The 17151-nt window shown below is 43.7% G+C and overlaps 1 protein-coding gene across 1 annotated transcript; it reads left to right on the top strand.

Moving 5' to 3' along the window:
• The first annotated feature begins 6259 nt into the window (after positions 1-6259).
• MPC1 (mitochondrial pyruvate carrier 1) lies at positions 6260-16649 on the top strand. The gene is made up of 4 exons (XM_070603180.1): positions 6260-6449; positions 8568-8571; positions 15465-15561; positions 16513-16649. Exons 1-4 carry the CDS (start codon positions 6379-6381, stop codon positions 16647-16649), a joined length of 309 nt encoding a protein of 102 aa, XP_070459281.1. The 5' UTR covers positions 6260-6378.
• Positions 16650-17151: the final 502 nt, after the last annotated feature.

Genomic DNA, 17151 nt, shown 5'->3' on the forward strand with positions numbered 1-17151 from the left:
CAATGTTAACACAACTGAGTTGAAACAAGAGTAGGTGAATTTACTTAACGTGAGCTGATGTAACTTTGAAACTGATATGCTCTTCCTTCCAAGTAAATTCTTCTAAAAAAGATAAACGAGTTTTGTCAATGTAAATGCAAATGTTAAAGGAACATTTTATTTATTTATCTATTTCGTTACTCAATTCAATTGTGGAAGTTTTTCAGCATGTTTGGAACAACGTGGGCGTGGAAATATCCTTTTTTAAACTGCAAATTCTATGAGATTCAAAACAGATCAAGTATTGCCAGTGAAAGTTTAGCTTCTGCATTAAGATGAATCGTAAGTGTAAAATACACTCTGGATCCTGAAGGCTTAGTATGAAAAGAAGAAAATAGAATATTTCAATACAAATTCTTATATTGATTGCATATTGAACAATATTTTGGATATATTGGGCTAAATAGACTGCCTTGTTAAAATTCATTCGCCTGTCTATTTTTACATTTTTAACGTGGCTACTAAAAACTCAAAGTTCTGCATGTGGCCCCCGCTCCAGACCGGCCCCCTTTCCTCATGCCAGTGGCATGAGGAAGAGAGAGGGCTGGTTGTCCTATTGTCCTGTTAAACGTTCCTTCCTGGATATGTTTGATTATTTATTCATAGTTTCCATCGACGAGGTCCTCTAACCTTTCATGTCCCGTAAGCTGGACGTGGAGCTACAGACTTGCCTGGATTCAAGTTCAAGGTGTGGGGTAGACTATACACCAGCGGCACTGTTTACTTGATGTTGCTTCACGCCAGGAGGGACTAGAGTCCTGTGGACCTGCTCATAGTAACAGGAAGTAGGTACATCTGGATCCCTCCTTGTAAGTTTGCATTTTTCCCTTTTGGACCGGCAGATAATCCCTGTGAAGGCGCAATCCCCGTTCTCTTTCTGAACGGTGTTAGCATCCTGAGATGATTTTTGTCTGGGTCAATCATTTCACTGGGGATTGCAAACTGGTGTCCTTTTAATTCCAGCATTCTCTCATATTTATTCCGCTCTCATATTTATTCTCATATATTTGTCACTCATATTTATTAGCTAGGATTATCCTGAAAAGAGCAGCTTTCCTTCATCACGAGGGCTATCTGAAATAGTTCACAAATGCTTCTTTCCCCTTAATTAACAAAAGAGTTGGTGCACTGACGATGACAAGAGTTTCAGCGTTTTCGTTTTGCTTGCTTTCCTATGCATCTTTTTAAAGATTTCTTTTTTTTTCCTGTTAAGTTTTTTGAAATAAACTTATTGGGATATAATTCACATGTGACAAGAGATTTTCATATATTGAGGTTATATGGGGTAGCTATTCTAGTTTAAAAGTGATTTGGCCTGAACTAAACATACACTGTACAGCTGCTTTAGCCATTAGAGAGTGCTTTAAACGTTATCTCAAAGTACAAGAATGCACCCTTTGAAGATAAGAACGCAGACTTCCCCTCCTATGCCCACCAGTAGCTCACCAGGATCAGTAATGCCCGTTAGTGCTCCTGAAGGTAAGATCCTTTCCTGGACCTCAGGGTCATGTTGACGTGCTAATCTGCCATTGAACCCCTCTATGAAACTTTCATGAATTGTATCCTGGGCGTGTTTAATGTATGTTCTTTGTTCTAAAACGGTATAAAACTGTACTGAAAACCATGCTTCTCCAGAACGCTTTCTTTCTTTGTGGAAATTGCCTTCCTGGGTTATAATCCTCAGCTTGGCTCTGGTAAAACTCACCTTATCTCTTTTATCTATAGAAGGCTTATTGGTTATTTTGTGTCAACACAGATCATCCAATTCACCCCTTTAAAGTGTCCAGTTCAATGGTCTCTAGCATATTCACAGTTGTGTAGCTGTCGCAACCAATGTTGGACCATTTTCATCACTCCAAGAGGGAGGCGCGGACCCATTAGCATCATTCTGTTTCCCCAACCCTCCCAGCCCTAGGCAGCCACCAGTCTACTTGCTGTCTCTCCAGCCTTGTGTACTCTGGACAATTCTTACAAGTGTGGTCACACGATCTGTTGTCCTTTGTGTCTGGATTCTTTCACTTAGCATCGTGTTTGCAAGATCCACTCATGCTGTAGCAGGTCAGAACTTCATTTCTTTTTTAAGAATGGCCCTGAGTTAACATCTGTTGCCCATCTTCCTCTTTTTTTTTTCTTCTCCCCAAAGCCCCCCAGAACATAGTTGTATATTCCAGTTGTAGGTCCTTCTGGCTCTGCTCTGTGGTATGCTGCCTCAGCATGGCTCGATGAGCGGTGCTAGGTCTGCACCCAGGATCCGAACTGGTGAAACCCTGGGCCACTGAAGTAGAGTGTGTGAACTTAACCACTCAGCCATGGGGCTGGCCCCCAATTTCTTTCTTTTTTTTTTTCTTTGAGGAAGATTAGCCCTGAGCTAACATCTGCTGCCAATCCTCCTCTTTTTCTGAGGAAGACGGGCCCTGAGCTAACATCTGTGTCCATCTTCCTCTATTTTATCTGGGATGCCTGCCACAACTCGGCTTGACAAGCGGTGCATAGGTCCACACCCTGGATCTGAACCGGCAAACCCCAGGCCACTAAAGTGGACCGTGCGAACTTCACCACTGTGCCACTGGGCTGGCCCCGCCTCATTTCTTTTTATTGCTGAATAATATTCCATTGTACGGATAGTCCATATTTTATTTAGCTAGTCATCATTTAATTTGACATTTAGGTTGTTTTCCTTTTTTTGGCTCTCATTTATAATGCTGCTATGAGCATTTGTATATAAGTTTTGTTTTGTTTTGATTTGGTGAGGAAGATTGGCCCTGAGCTAACATCTGTTGCCAATCTTCCTCTTTTTTTTTCACTTTTCTTCTCAAAGCCCCAGTACATACACATATATCCTAGTTGTAGGTCATTCTAGTTCTTCTATGAGGAATGCCACCACAGCATGGCTTGATGAGCAATGTGTAGGTCCACGCCCAGGATCCTAACTGACGAACCCTGGGCCACTGAAGCAGTGTGTGAACTTAACCACTTGGCCACAGTGCTGGCCCCTGTATACAAGTTTTTATGCGGATGCATGTTTTCATTTCTCTTGGGCATATACCCAGGAATGGAATTGCTGGGTCATATGGTAACTCTGTGTGTGTTTAATCATTTGAAGGACTGCCAGACAGTTTCCCAAAGCAGCCGTAGCATTTCACATTCCCCACCAGCAGTGTACAAGCCTTCCTATTTCTCCACATCCTCCCCAACGCCTGTTGTTTTTTTTTTCATTGTAGCCATTCTGAAGAGCGTGAAGCGGCATCTTATAATGGTTTTGATTAGCATTTCCCTCATTACCAATAATGTTGAGCATCTTTTCATCTGCTTATCCACCATTTGTATGTCTTCTTTGGGGAAATATTTATTCAAATCCTTCACTAATTATTTAGTTGGGTTATTTGTCTTTATATTATTGAGTTGTAAGGGTTCTTTAAACAGTTTAGCTACAAGTCCCCCTTATCAGATGTATGATTTACAAAAATCTCCCCCCAGTCTCTGATTTTTTTTTACATCTTTTTGTTTTCCCTTGAGGATCATGAACTCACAGAATTTTCTATACTGGTGTTTCCATCGTTTGTAGTCACTGTTCTTTTTGACACTCAAAATGTCCTGCATTTAGCCAGTGGGAGCCCCTCCAAGGATGGCTTCTTGTTCTGTGACACACCCCCTATTGTGTAGTGTCATCAAGGTAGAATTTCAGCCAGTGTGAGAAGCAGACGAGAGGGCTTTCCAGACTCCTGCAGTCACAACCCGAGAGCCCGGCCCCCATTGCCCAAGGACAGCTCTCTGCTGTCCCCACCACCGTCTAAGTCTGTGGTCAGAGATGTGAGCTACTGTTTGTGTTGATCTCTTTCTCCCCCAGCCTGGTTTTCACCACACACAAAACCAAACAATTGCACAAGAGAGCAGAGATGAGGACCCAGAGATAGCTATGACCCCTCTGACCTTTCTCCAAGCACAGAAATCCACAGGGATAACATCTCTCCTCAGTCTTTCGTCCTTGAAGAGAGGAGATAACGCTTGGAGGATTAAAGGCTGGTACAACACTTACAACCTCTCTAGGATTAAAACAAAAACAAAAAAAACCCTGTCTGCTTAGCAACAAAAGAAAGACGATAGCATGAAGGAGCATATGCTTAAGCTCCCTTAACAGAATAAAGGGAACTGAGAAATGAACGTTCATTGAGTCTATTGTTGACAGTATCAGGCCTTGTACAGATATTGTTCCTTTTCACTCTCACAAAAACTCAACGTGTATGATACGATATTTACTGTTTTCATTTTATAGATTAAAAAAATGAGGCCTGGGGAGTTTGAATAATTTGCCACATACAGGCAGCTAAAAAGTGGCAAGGCTCACTCACCTGATTCAAAAGTCTGAGTTCTACCAGTGCGCACTCAGGCTCAGAGGGCGTGGAAGTACCAGCAGGGCACACAGCCACTGGAACCCTGGGACCCTCAGTCCCACAAGATGCTCCTTCCAAAAGGGGTCTGTGGTTAAGGAAGTTTGGGAAATGCTACATAGAATAAGCTTCTTTTACGGTATCACAATTCATATGAGCTTAGCAAAGGCTCTGAGAAGAGCTGCAGAAAAAAAATAACCTTGTCTGATTCAAATAAGTTTCCGAAACACATTTGACCAAGAAACCACTCCCTCTCCATTTTTCCCTTTCACAGATCAACGTCAGGTGTGACCCATTGAGATCCTAAAAGAAAATGAATCTGAGTCAATCACAGGCTTGCTATTTTAATTGTCAAAGGCATTTATTTTCTTCTTTAACGTCATTTTGAATAGCCAGCATATGTTCATTGCAAACTTCAAAAAGAAACAAGAGTATACAGCGAATAGCTGCCCTCCACCCCTCACCCTCTTAGCCATCCTTAGAGGCAGCCGCTGTTAACATTTCTCTTTTATGTTTGCAAACATAAATTTATATATTTTCTTTGTCCCTACGTACAAATGAGTAACAAACTTTACACATGATTCTGCACCTTGATTTTTTCTTAGAAATCTTAAAGATCTTGGGGCCAGCCTGTGGCCTAGTAGTTAAGTTTGGGGGGCTCCCCTTCAGTGGCCCAGTTTGGTTCTGGTTCCCAGGTTGCAGACCTACACCACTCATCTGCAGCACTGCACCACTGTTGCAGTGACCCACATACAAAATAGAGGAATATTGATGCAGATGTTGTCTCAGGGTGAATCTTCCTCAAGCAAAAAGAGGAAGATTGGCAACAGATGTTAGCTCAGGGCAAATCTTCCTGGGCAAAAAAAAAAAAAAAACCTTAAAAGATCTTCCCATATCAGCAGACATAGAGCTCCCTTATTATTTTAAGCGCTGTATAGATTCCAACGGAATGGATGCACCATGATGTCTTTAACTCTCTCTCTGTGGATAGGTATGTAAATAGTTTCCAATCCTTTCGTATTAAAAATAATGCTGTACATGTGAAATTGCACGTTTACTTGTCTACCCTAGGAAAAGTCTCTAAAAATGGACTCGCTGCGTCAAAGGACATGTCCATTATTACTGTTAATAGATTCTGCCGCATCGTCCTCTAAAGAGGCGTTTAGATTCCGATTTATATTCCCGGCAGCGATGTCCCAGAGTCCCTGTTTCCTATACCTTCACCAAACGCATTTTAAATGACAATCGTCTACATTTTGGGCCAGTATAAAACATCAAAAGAAAAAAATAGCCAAACCAACCAACCCCACACCCTGAACAACCGAAACCTCCCGTTTTCCGGTCTGACTGGCGCATCCGCCCGGCCCAGCTAACGGTCCCGCTCCCCGCGGCGTGCACGCCCGCTGGTCTATGCAGCCTTTATCGGGGCACAGGGATGCGTGCTCCCGGACTGCCTCCTCCCTGCGTCCGCTCCTCCGGCTCGAGCCCGCTGGCCCGGGCGGCCGCGCCGGGGCCCCCGGAACTGCAAAGGCCTGCCTGCGACCCGGGCCGCGGCGCCCTTGCGGAGACGAGGACGAGAACCCGGTCCGCCGTGCCGGGAGTGTCACCTTCACGCCCGGGGCGCCGTGAGCCGCGGGCGCCTAGCAACCGCCAGCCAATCCCCGCCGGGCCCCGGCCGTTTTACGGCAGCAGGCCCCGCCCACGCGTGCCGCCGATGGGCGGGGAGGAGGTGTGCGGCGCGCTCCAGCCAATCCGCGCCGCGGTCTCCCGCTCGGCGCCCTCCCATAGGCCGAAGGCCGAGCGGCGCGGCGCGGCCGTAAGGCGGGGCCGGGCTGTCGTGAGGCGGGCCCGCGGGCGGGCGCGCTGTCCGCGGTCTCCGCTGTGCCGGGTGTCATTGGGCTCCGAGGCGCGGCGGCGAGGGCACCGCGGGCGGTGTGTGTCCGGCTCGGCCATGGCGGGCGCGTTGGTGCGGAAGGCGGCGGACTATGTTCGGAGCAAGGACTTCCGGGACTACCTCATGAGGTGAAGAGTCTCCCGGGCAGGACCCCGGGACCACCGAGGGCTCCGGGAGTCCGGTGCCGGCTCCGGGACGAGGGGCCGCGAGGGCGCGGGCGCCGGGCAGCGGCGCTGGACAGTGGGGCGCGGTGGGCTTCGCGGAAGCGGGGCGGGGGCTGCAGACAGCGGCTCGGGGTCTGCGGGCAGCGGGGCGAGGGCTCCGGACGGTGGGGCGCGGGGCCGGGCAGCGGGGCAGGGGTCCGGGCAGTGGGGCTGGGGCTCCGGACAGTGAGATGGAGGGGTCTGGGCAGCGGAGTGGGGGGCTCCGGGCAGCGGGGCCGGGGGTCTGGGGCCGCGGGGCTGGCCGGAGCGCAGGTGGAGGACCCCCGCCCTGGCGCAGACGGGAGCCAAGAGCCGGGCCGGTTTCCTGGTGGGTCCCCTCCAGGTCCCCGGAGTGGGGCGGGGGCTCTTCCCCGCTGCATCTGCCGGGCAGTTGTGCGCCAGGTGTGCTCCAGGTGTGCGCCAGGTGTGCGGGGGACGTGCCGGGTTGGGCCGGGAAGTGCCAGGCGGGGGCGCTGTGGGAGCGTGCGCGCGGCGCTGCAGGTGTCCCAGCTCCTCTGCAAGGACGGAGATCCAAGGAGCTGGGGCGAATTCGCCTCTCCTTTTCTGCAGCAAGGACTTTAAAAGTGTCTAAGCGTGGGAGGCAGTTGAATCTGAAATATTCTTATATACGAATGTTCTGGCAACCGGAGTAAAATAAGGTGTCTCCAAGGGCATCCCTTTTTCTGATTCTATTTTTCATTAATTCCTCCTTTCCAGTTACAAACAAAGGGCGTTCATGGCTGAATGGCCTGAAGACACACTTTGCTGATTTTATTGTCACGTCTAATCGGAGACGTCTGCTTTTATTTCACAGTTTTTGCTATAACTTTGAAACAGGTTTAAATAGTTTGTTTAGGAGTATACTTTATACTTAATTTTTCTGTGTTCAATTTTAAAGTCTAGGCAAGTATAGGGCTGCAGCGTTTTTTTTTTTTCAATAGTTAGTAGTGTGGTAAAGAGGTAAGGTGATGAGAGCTAAGAAGTCAGTCCTAGCATAACCATCCAAAGGGTACAGGATGAAGGCAACTGAATTTTACCCAAATAAAAAGGATTGATTTTCTTAAATCCTGAATTTTATTGCAAATACTATTTGCTTCTAATTTTACAAAGCAGTAGGGTAAGAAAGATAATGCCGTCTGCCATATGGGAGAGTAAATTAGGAAACAGAAGCTTTGCTCCCACCTTTCCAAAAAAGAAGCTTCTGTACTTAAATAGGACTATGACTAATTAAGGTAGATGTTTAGTATTGTGGAGCAGAATGATTTATCAGATGAACGTGCTGGAAAAATCTGAGCAAAGTGGTAATATGAGGATGTGTTCTTAGTGCTGGCAATTGGGTTTCTCTATGGCTTTGAATATCATCTTAGTTTTTCACTAATGTTTTCTCCTTTGTATTATAAGCCTTTCTAATAGGTACAGCTCTGGATGAAACTGTATAATATAATTAAGAATAAAGGGTTTACACTTTATCCATGTATTCTGATGAGTAACAAACTTCCCCCCCATGGGTACCAAAATCCTCTGATGCTCAAGTCCCTAATATAAAATGGCCTAGTACCTTGAATACCACGGTTGGTTGAATTTGAGGATACTGAGGCCCAACTGTATATTTTTTTCTACTGGATAGCTTTCCAAGAGCCAGGCTTTCCAGTTAAGTACATTGATATATGTTCTAACCTTTTTTCTCAAATTAAGTACACTTAGCTTTAATGTTTATATACTTTCTTTTTCCTTTATTGCTTTAGCTGAATTAAGCTTTAACTAAATAAAGAAGAGAATTGCAGTGTCTAGGAAAGTACTGCCTGGTAAGGGCACCAGACTGGGGTTCGAAAGAATGGCCACTAGCCAAGCGATCCCTAGCAAGTCAGTCCCAGGGGACTTTAGTTACCCTGTCTAGGAAGTGGGTTTAATGGTGATGCGGATCTGGTCAGTTTGCTGAGAAAATTAAACTGGATGCCAGATGTGAAACTGCTTGGAAACTCCAAACCACTATACTTTTTATTATATCCTGGTATTTTTTGTGAGCAGAGACATTTTAAAAAGTACTGTTGTGGAAAAAGTCAAATCTTAAGTGTGAGGTATAGAGCTCTGTGATTTTGACCTGAAATATCTTCTGTGAACTGAACAGGTGAAGCGAGTTGTCAGGCTGGCCTGGTTTCCTCGCCGTTCTTGGCAGCAGTGGGATTTCATACCAGCTCTGCCCATCCGTGACTGGGGCAGAACTCTCGCCAGAAGCTCTTTATTTGAGCTTTTTTCCCCTAGAAAGAGAAACCTTTCTGCCTAGAACTCATCAAGAAAGTTTTCCCTATTTTTTCTTCCAGCTTCTTGCACAAAGCCCCTGCTTTCTTTTTGCAAAGGAGAACAAAGCATAAAGAAGAGAATTTCCTTATGGCTCTCTTCCGATCAGAAGTGAAGTCTACGCCTTCCTTCTCACCTCATAACTTGTTCTGCCTACTCTCTGCTCCCTATCCACTAAAGAGCTGCTGCATTCTTTTCACAGCCTACTGAAGGGGTACGGAGGTTTTCTCAACTAAAGCTGTTTTAAAATTTTAAAAATGACTTTGTTAACAACACAGTTGAGTTTCTCAGCAAAAATTTAAAATCCTATTTCATACAAATTATAAACTCCTATCAATCACATTTATAAATAAGATTGAAATGTCTGTATTGCTAAAGTGGATTCCCAAGTCTATTTTAAAATGTTGATTTTCTTCACCAAGAAACAGGTAAGAGAACAGGCTCCAACCGAAGGCAGCATGTGGGCTATGATTGGATCTGGAATGGAAGAAAACAGCTGTAAAAGCTTAACTGGGACAGTTGGGGACAGTTAAACAGGGCCACAGTATTAAATAATATTAAGTAGGTATTGGCCATTGTTAGATGTGATGGCATTGTTAGATGTTATTAACCCTAGGCGATGAGTCTGAATGCTGGGTTTGAATCCCGGCCCTGTTGCTTTCTAAGCTGTGTAGGCTTGGGCCAGTTACTTAGGTTTTGTGCTTTGGTAGCTGTTTAATGACATAGCGGAGTACTTGACCAAAGTAAGTGTCCATTTGTTTTTTATTATTAATATTCCATGTTTAGTCCCCTGGGTTCCTGGAACTCTCTTCTTGGTGCCTTCCATCTCTCCTTTCACTGATTTCTTCTTACTTACCTTAATGAGGATCTTGAATCCAGAACTTCCTGGATCTCTGTTCTATTATATGTTTTTCAAGAAACTATTTCCTTGCATACCTTATTGTTGGACTAAAAGAAAGTAGCTCCTTTTTGCACTTTTTTTTGTTTTTGCTCTTTTTGCTCTCCTCTCATTGTCCTCTTGAATTTTAGTTAAGAAGAATAAATGAGAATGAGCCAATAGGTTTTGAGGTAGGACATATATTTTAATGATTGAGTCAACCAAGGTGTGTGCATATTTATTCTAGAGATTTGCCCCTCTTCCTGAGAGAGGTGAACGGATGTGTATATGCACCTATGTATGTGCCAAGGACGTTTTCTTAAATAGAACCTCGATCATGGAGTATTTTAAAATCAGTTAATCAGTTAGCATGGTTATACATCTGAGTTAGTTGAGTGTTTGCAATGAATATTCTCTGGTTAATAAGGTATTCTATTCTAAGTTTATTTTAACTTCTAAGAGCTTTAGGAATTTATACTTATTAACCAGGCGAGAAGTTGCAGTGGAATAACAGGGAATCTTTCCCAAATGATAAAGAGTTAGAGTTGGAAGGGATCTTAGAAGTCAGAGATACTCCAACACTTCATTTGCCACACAAGAAAGCTGATATCCAGACAGAGCAGAAAACTTGAGACCCTCTGGGCACAAAACTTGTGAAGCCAAAACAGGGATGTCCGTTTAGGATTTAAAGGAAAAGAGTCATGCACAAGAACGGTTTCGAAAAGAAGTAAGGTTCACGTGTTTTTTGTGCACCTTCTTTCCCTGCATGTGCCTCCATTCTCTCTGCCAAGCTGCTCCCTATCCCCTACCCTTGGATTTCCTTCCCTGGCGTATCACTGACCTTCAGAAATTTAATGAAGCCCGGCATGTTGCAGCAGAACCGACCATAAGAGTTTCTTGCTACCTGGACAGGCCAGTTTCCAGAGATCTTTTCTGTCGTCCAATTTAGTTGACCAGCTAAATACAGTTGCATATCATGCATTCTAATTGCTAAAACTCTCCCCTCATTTCAATTTGAACCAGAAAATCAGATGAAGCTTGGTGAGAATAAATGAAATGCAGGTGAGCATTTTCAGCCTGCAAGAGAATAGCAGTCTAGAATATCTCAAAATCCTACCCCGCTTCACTTTAAGTAGTGTTATAAATAGACTGTGCTAGGCGGCCGTTTGCCTCCTTTCAGTACTGTATAAGCACCTTATAAATTACCTAAATTGCTCACAGTACTTTCAGAGAAAGCTGGCAATTACTGGCAGTAATTTTAGGAAAATAAGAAACAGATCGGCAATGTCTGGGAGACATTCTGAAAATAAAAATGGCCTTAGAAGAAACCTCGAATCAGCCAGTAACTATTCCAAATTAAGGAGAAAAACAAGTTAAAGTTTATTCTGTGGCTGTCATCCGCCTTCATCATCTCCATCATCATCCTCCGGAACTAGGATGATCAAGTTTCTCCTTTGTGAGAATTCATGATCATCAGTGAACCCAAGAAAACCCTTATATGGTTTTGGGGTTTTTTTGGGGGGGGAGGATAGTTTGTTTTGGGGGTTTTTTTGGGTTTTTTTTCACCTTCACTGAAATAAAATAAAGGCAGCATACCAAATAAAGAGAAAAGCAAGGATATTTTCTACACCGTTTTACATTACTATCCCCAAATTGCAGCTTGTGTGTTATTTATAAATTTATCTTTCTTTGGAACAGATACTCATACATACTAGGAAGTTCCCTTTTTTTTTTTTTTTTTCCTAGTTTGGCTCTGCAAAAATTTGCTTTGTGGAGTTTTGACTGAATAGCTGATTCATGTTTGGACGACTCTGACACAGAATTCTGGGATGTTGGATGTGGATTTTGTGTTTTCTAGGTATTCTCAGATTGTTTTACAATCTTTGGTTAAACCACGATTAAAGGGAACGATCAGCATTATTTCTGTGATCATTTCACGGGTGACGTTCGGATTGAGCAGCTTGTGAAGACGGAAGTTAGTGCCCTCCCCTTCACGTCCGTTTATAATCTGTACTAAGGTCACCTGTTGTAAAATGGGTGGAGTTTGAACTGTTGTACAATTTGAGGAAAGAGTCCTGAACTGAAAACTAAATTATCTCCACATTGACATTTTAAATTTTAATTACTACATCTTTTAAAATATTTTCATAGGGAAAAAATGTGCCTTTGGTGATTTACAGTTAAATAAGAGGCCTGTGTTCAGATCCTGAACAAGGATGTGTTAGGGAGCGTGACCCTGTTGGTGACTGGTCCATGATCCACTAGGTTCTGCTGCCTGCGCTGGCGAGGTCATCGACCCTCTGCCGTTAAGCACTGGTGTGGACCTGCTGTGAAGTACAGTGTTGGAAATGCAATTTGTTAAAACAATTTGCTTCACACTGAAAGACGGGCTCTTTCTAGGCTTGTCATATTTCGTGATAGAACCTGCTTGAAGTATATTAGTGGCACTATCAACCGATATCTTCATGCTGGAAGTTAGAACTCCTCGGCCTCTGAAATCAAAACAGCCAGAAGAGCTGTTTGGACAGGAGTGCGTTTCATAAAGGATTTATCGCTTTATTTCTCTAACTGAAACTTTCAGTAGCTAAACTTTAAGATTTTTGCCTTAACAGAACAATTAAGCTATATCCTGGAAAGAAGACTTGTCGTTTCGGAAATAAAAGTAATTTACTGTAAAACTTTCAGTGTTTTTTAAAATGCTATTACGTTTACCACTCAGGAAAAGAATTCACTTAACACTGAAGGTTTTTACTATTTTTTGAATGCCTTGTAAATGCTGGCCACCATTTGAGGTTCCAGACTTTCAGTAGTCGACAAAATATAAAATTACATGCCTATTTTTAGGCACTTACATTCTGCTGGTAACCTACTGGTAACCTATTAGTAAGTAAAAATGGAAGTTTCATTGTTAATAGAATTCTGCAGCATTGTGCTTCTCTCCAACTTGTCGTTTTCAAAGAAATGCCCCTTTAAGCCTGTGTTGTCTAGTTTGAGAGCCGCAAGCCACACGTGGCAGCTGAGCACTTGACATGTGGCCAGTCCAAACTGAACTGTGCTGTGAGAGTCAACTCACACCAGATCTCAGAGACTTAGTGCAAAAAGAAAATGTGAACTGTCTCATCAATACGTTTTTATTGATTACATGTTCAAATTAAAATAGTTTTGATATGTTGGAGTAAATAAACAATAAAATGAACTTCTGTTGTCTCTACTTTTGTTAATGTGGCTCCTACAGATCTTTAAGTTACGTATGTGGCTCCTATTTGTGACTTGCATTATATTTCTACTAGACAACTCCACTCTAAGGATTAAGCTTATTTTTCTTAAAATTAAACTTTAATTTCATGAGGTCAAAGTTCTTAGGAGAAATGTGGCTAGATTTTCTCAGGGAAAAGAAAGGAACGTGTGCTGCTAATTGTGGTTCTGTTACTGAGACTTGAGTACCCGTGTGAGGCTGAAGTAACCTAATAGAACTGAAATCTTTCAAGGCATCTGATCTTCTTTTTCTTTTTTCCATGTCTCCCCTGTCCGAACCTCGGTGACTCTTCACAAAATAGTACGGTAAGAAAATTGTTTCTACTTCATTTCAGGTTTTTGCAGACTGTCTGCATTAACAAAGTTACGGACAGCAGACCTGGCTTCCTCTGTTTGAGATAGCATATCTAGCCACCATGACTGGTGAGTTATGGGCCAAGTGCACTCCCAGTGTCCCCTGGGTTCTCCTGGTCCACTCTGGATGGTAACTTCTCTGCAGGACCAATGCGTTGACTGATGAATATCTGGCAGAGCATAGACTAAATGTGTATTTCGGAAAAGGGAAGAGAGAACTAGAATCCTATGCTAGATAGAAAAGATGCATTATTAACTTTCTAAGCCTAGCTAGTTAAGTAAACTGGTGTTGCAATTAGTTTTATCTTTTATGTTGTTTTTAAGAAATATGTTTTAGGTATAGCTCAGTGCTTGCAATCACAAGTGTATACATAACCCTTAGCTCGCAGAGCCCTGCTTCGTATAACCCTAACACTCATCATACTGAAACTCTGAATACCGGCATTTGGCCCCAAGTCCCTGGGGCTACTTAAAGTTTCAGATTTCTGCCATGGTCTTACTGCGTGGCCCCAGCTGTGAGGGAAGACGCCTGTGTGCCTGGTCTAGATAAGCCCCTCGTAGTGTAACTCTTCAGGCTCCATAACAGCCCCAGGTCTCTGCATGATAAAGTGGGCATCAAGACCACCATGCAGAGTGGGTCAGTGGAAAGAGATTAAACAGAGAAGAGGAAAATGGAGCAAAGTGGAGAAAGGCCTGGTCCAAAAGGAGGAAAGGAAGATGACTGGATGATGGAGAGTGAACAGTGAAGTGACACCCGAGGACAGGACAGGTGGGAGAAGAAGTGGGTGAGGGGGGCAACTCTCCCGCAGAGGTCTGGTGGGTAAGGGCAAAGGGAGATGGGCACCCCTCACCTCAGCAGAAGACACAGTCACGTTGCAGAGTGAGTAGCTTAGATGGTACCCAGGCTGGAGGCAGGAGGACGAATTAGCCGCCCCAGAGCCTCAGAGAGTCTGTCTTCCAGCTGCACCTAATTCACAGGGCTCCTGACTCGGGTGTTAGGCTCTTGAGCACTTGCAGTGCTGGCCTAGGGGCGCTCTGACGATTTCATGGCTGCTTAAGGCATAGGCCACATGCTTACCTTTGAGCGTGTTAAGTAAACATTTCAAAAATACTCTTATATTGTGCCAAATGTAATTCTCATTTGTTCTTCTAGTATTTCCCTTATTTCCCACTTCTGTGGAATTTTTGGATTTACTGACTCCTGGTCAGCCTTAGAAATGCAGGTCTAGACATGTATTCTGCTGTCTGAATTTCCCTTAAATTCTCTGACCCGCAGAAGTCGAGCACTGTTTGATGTCCTGATGACTACACAGGGTGTTTAGCCAACAATGTGTGGTTTCTTTCCTATTTTAAAATAGTGTTTGCAAATTGTACATTAATAAAACAATTTTTAATTTCATGGGGAAAGCCACTGGACTTATTTCAGCCTCAGAAATTAAATTAAACTGGATGTTGCTGCTGTTACCCATGAACATCTTAGTTTTGGTATCCTGGGATGGCTTAGTTGTAGAATGAAAAACTGATGGTCCTTTGTTTTTAATACAGGTTTTTGCTGTTACTTCAAAAGTATTTTCCAATCTTAGCTTCTTTGTATCTGGGGTTCTGAGTGTAGACTTCTGGGTTCTCTGATCTTAAAATAGCTCATGAGCTGAAAAGCCGTGTCTTCCCTTATTAAGTTCCTTTCTTCAGAAAAAGTGTCCAATTTGGGTCTGCATTTTAAGAGATACATTGACAAATAATGAAAATTTGAAAAAGGAAGTTTGGGTAGATTTAAGTATTACGTTATGGAGAATAGTTCTCAAAAGGTTTAAGTTACGGCAAGCGTGAATTGTGTAAGAAGTTAACCTCATTTTAAAATTCTCTACATGGGACAATCAGATTACTGTGTTGTAATCTGGAAGTTGGTAGGGACCTTGGTAAACTGCCAAGTCCTTTCTAGCTCTGGGCTCACCTTGTAGGAACTGCTGATTCATAGGCAAACACTTGAACAATGAAATACCTCGTGTTAACCATCCATCAGTTAACCATTAAACCCACCAGATGTAAACGTGAACATTCATTTTCACATGTTTCACATTATTGTTTAAGAGAAATTGCAGCTGTTCACAGCATTGCCTTATCTTTCTCCTCTCATCTTTCCCTCTCATTTTTTATAGCACTTCTGGGGCCCAGTAGCGAACTGGGGTCTTCCCATTGCCGCCATCAATGACATGAAAAAGTCTCCAGAGATTATCAGTGGGCGGATGACATTTGGTAAGGATGCGGGTTTGAATAATTGAGAGAACTTACATGTGTATAATTCTAGCATAATATAGCTCCTGCTTACACTTTAAGTTTGTAGCACCAGATACTACTGTCACTATTGGAAAGTAACATAAAGGATAGGATGGCGGGGCCGGCCCTGTGGCTGAGTGGTTAAGTTCGCGCGCTCCACTTCTGGCAGCCCAGGGTTTCGCTGGTTCAGATCCTGGGCACCGACATGGCACCGCTCATCAGGCCATGCTGAGGCAGCGTCCCATGTGCCACAGCTGGAAGGACTTACAACTAAAATATACAACTATGTGCTGGGGGGATTCGGGGAGAAAAAAGCAGAAAAAAAGAAAAGAAAAGAAAAGATTGGCAACAGTTGTTAGCTCAGGTGCCAATCTTTAAAAAAAAAAAAAAAGCATAGGATGGCATTGAAGGTGCTGCTTCTCCATAGTGAGGAAGAACCAGGACTACTTTGAAATATTTATCGGGGAAGTGTTAAGGGCTTGTTGCCTTTCAGTCTTAGTATACTCAGTTGAAAAATGTGTCCTCTTGAACTTTATTTGGAAAAAGTATCTTGTTTACTTGAAACCATGATATTTGACCATAAAACTATCATGAAGGGATTAAATAGCGATTCTTTCAGATAATGGATTGTGAACTGCTCTGGGGGACAGAAGAAGTGGCTAGAACTAATTTCAGCCAACTCTAGCTAACAAGTATGTTCCTAACATGTTGAAGTAATCAATAACAAAATACCTAACAGTAGAGTAAGATATCTGATGTGTTACCGTTCCTGGAAGCATTTAAGCAGTGACTTAATCATCCGTCAAAGGTTTTAGCAGAAGAGATTCTCTTCCTGATTCAGGCAGTTGAGCCATTGCTCTCTGTGGTCCCATCACCTCTGAGTCTTCCAAGTCGTAAGTCGTTGCTTCTCTTTCTCTGATGTTTTGGCAGCCCTCTGCTGTTACTCCTTGACCTTCATGAGATTTGCCTACAAAGTGCAGCCTCGGAACTGGCTTCTATTTGCATGCCACGCCACCAACGAAGTAGCCCAGCTCATCCAGGGAGGACGGCTGATCAAACACGAGTAAGCGGATTCCCATTCAGTCGTTCTTGTTGTGAGGAACTGGGGAGAGTGAGATGGAAATCTTCACAGGCGTCGAGGGGCCGGGCGGCAGGTGTGCGCGGATGTGCGTCAGCACTCGGGGAAGCTCGATTCAGAGCAAAGACATGCCGTTCAGTTTAAAACAGTGGTTGGGCAATTAGTACAATGCAATGCAAATCCATTTTTTAAAACATGAAAAGTAACATGAAATAGGATATTCCTGTTTCTATAAAATTGTCTGTTGAAATAAATGTTATGTAAGGCGTCTTCTTAAAGCCACCCCGGGCCTGTGAGGCTGCCAGTGAGGTTCTGTTTCTCATTGCGTTTTCCCCGTGTTTATTTCCAGGATGACTAAAAGGCCCCAGCAGGGCGGCAGTGGGAAATGAGGAGCAGCTCTTTGAAGGGGTGGCGTTGCCAGCTGCTGCTGCTGAGTCACAGATCCCGCCACCACGACCGGTCCTGTGAAGGAAAATAGGCTGAATGCTATT

Source organism: Equus przewalskii, chromosome 32 (genome assembly GCF_037783145.1).
Source record: "Equus przewalskii isolate Varuska chromosome 32, EquPr2, whole genome shotgun sequence".
Lineage (NCBI taxonomy): Eukaryota > Metazoa > Chordata > Mammalia > Perissodactyla > Equidae > Equus > Equus przewalskii.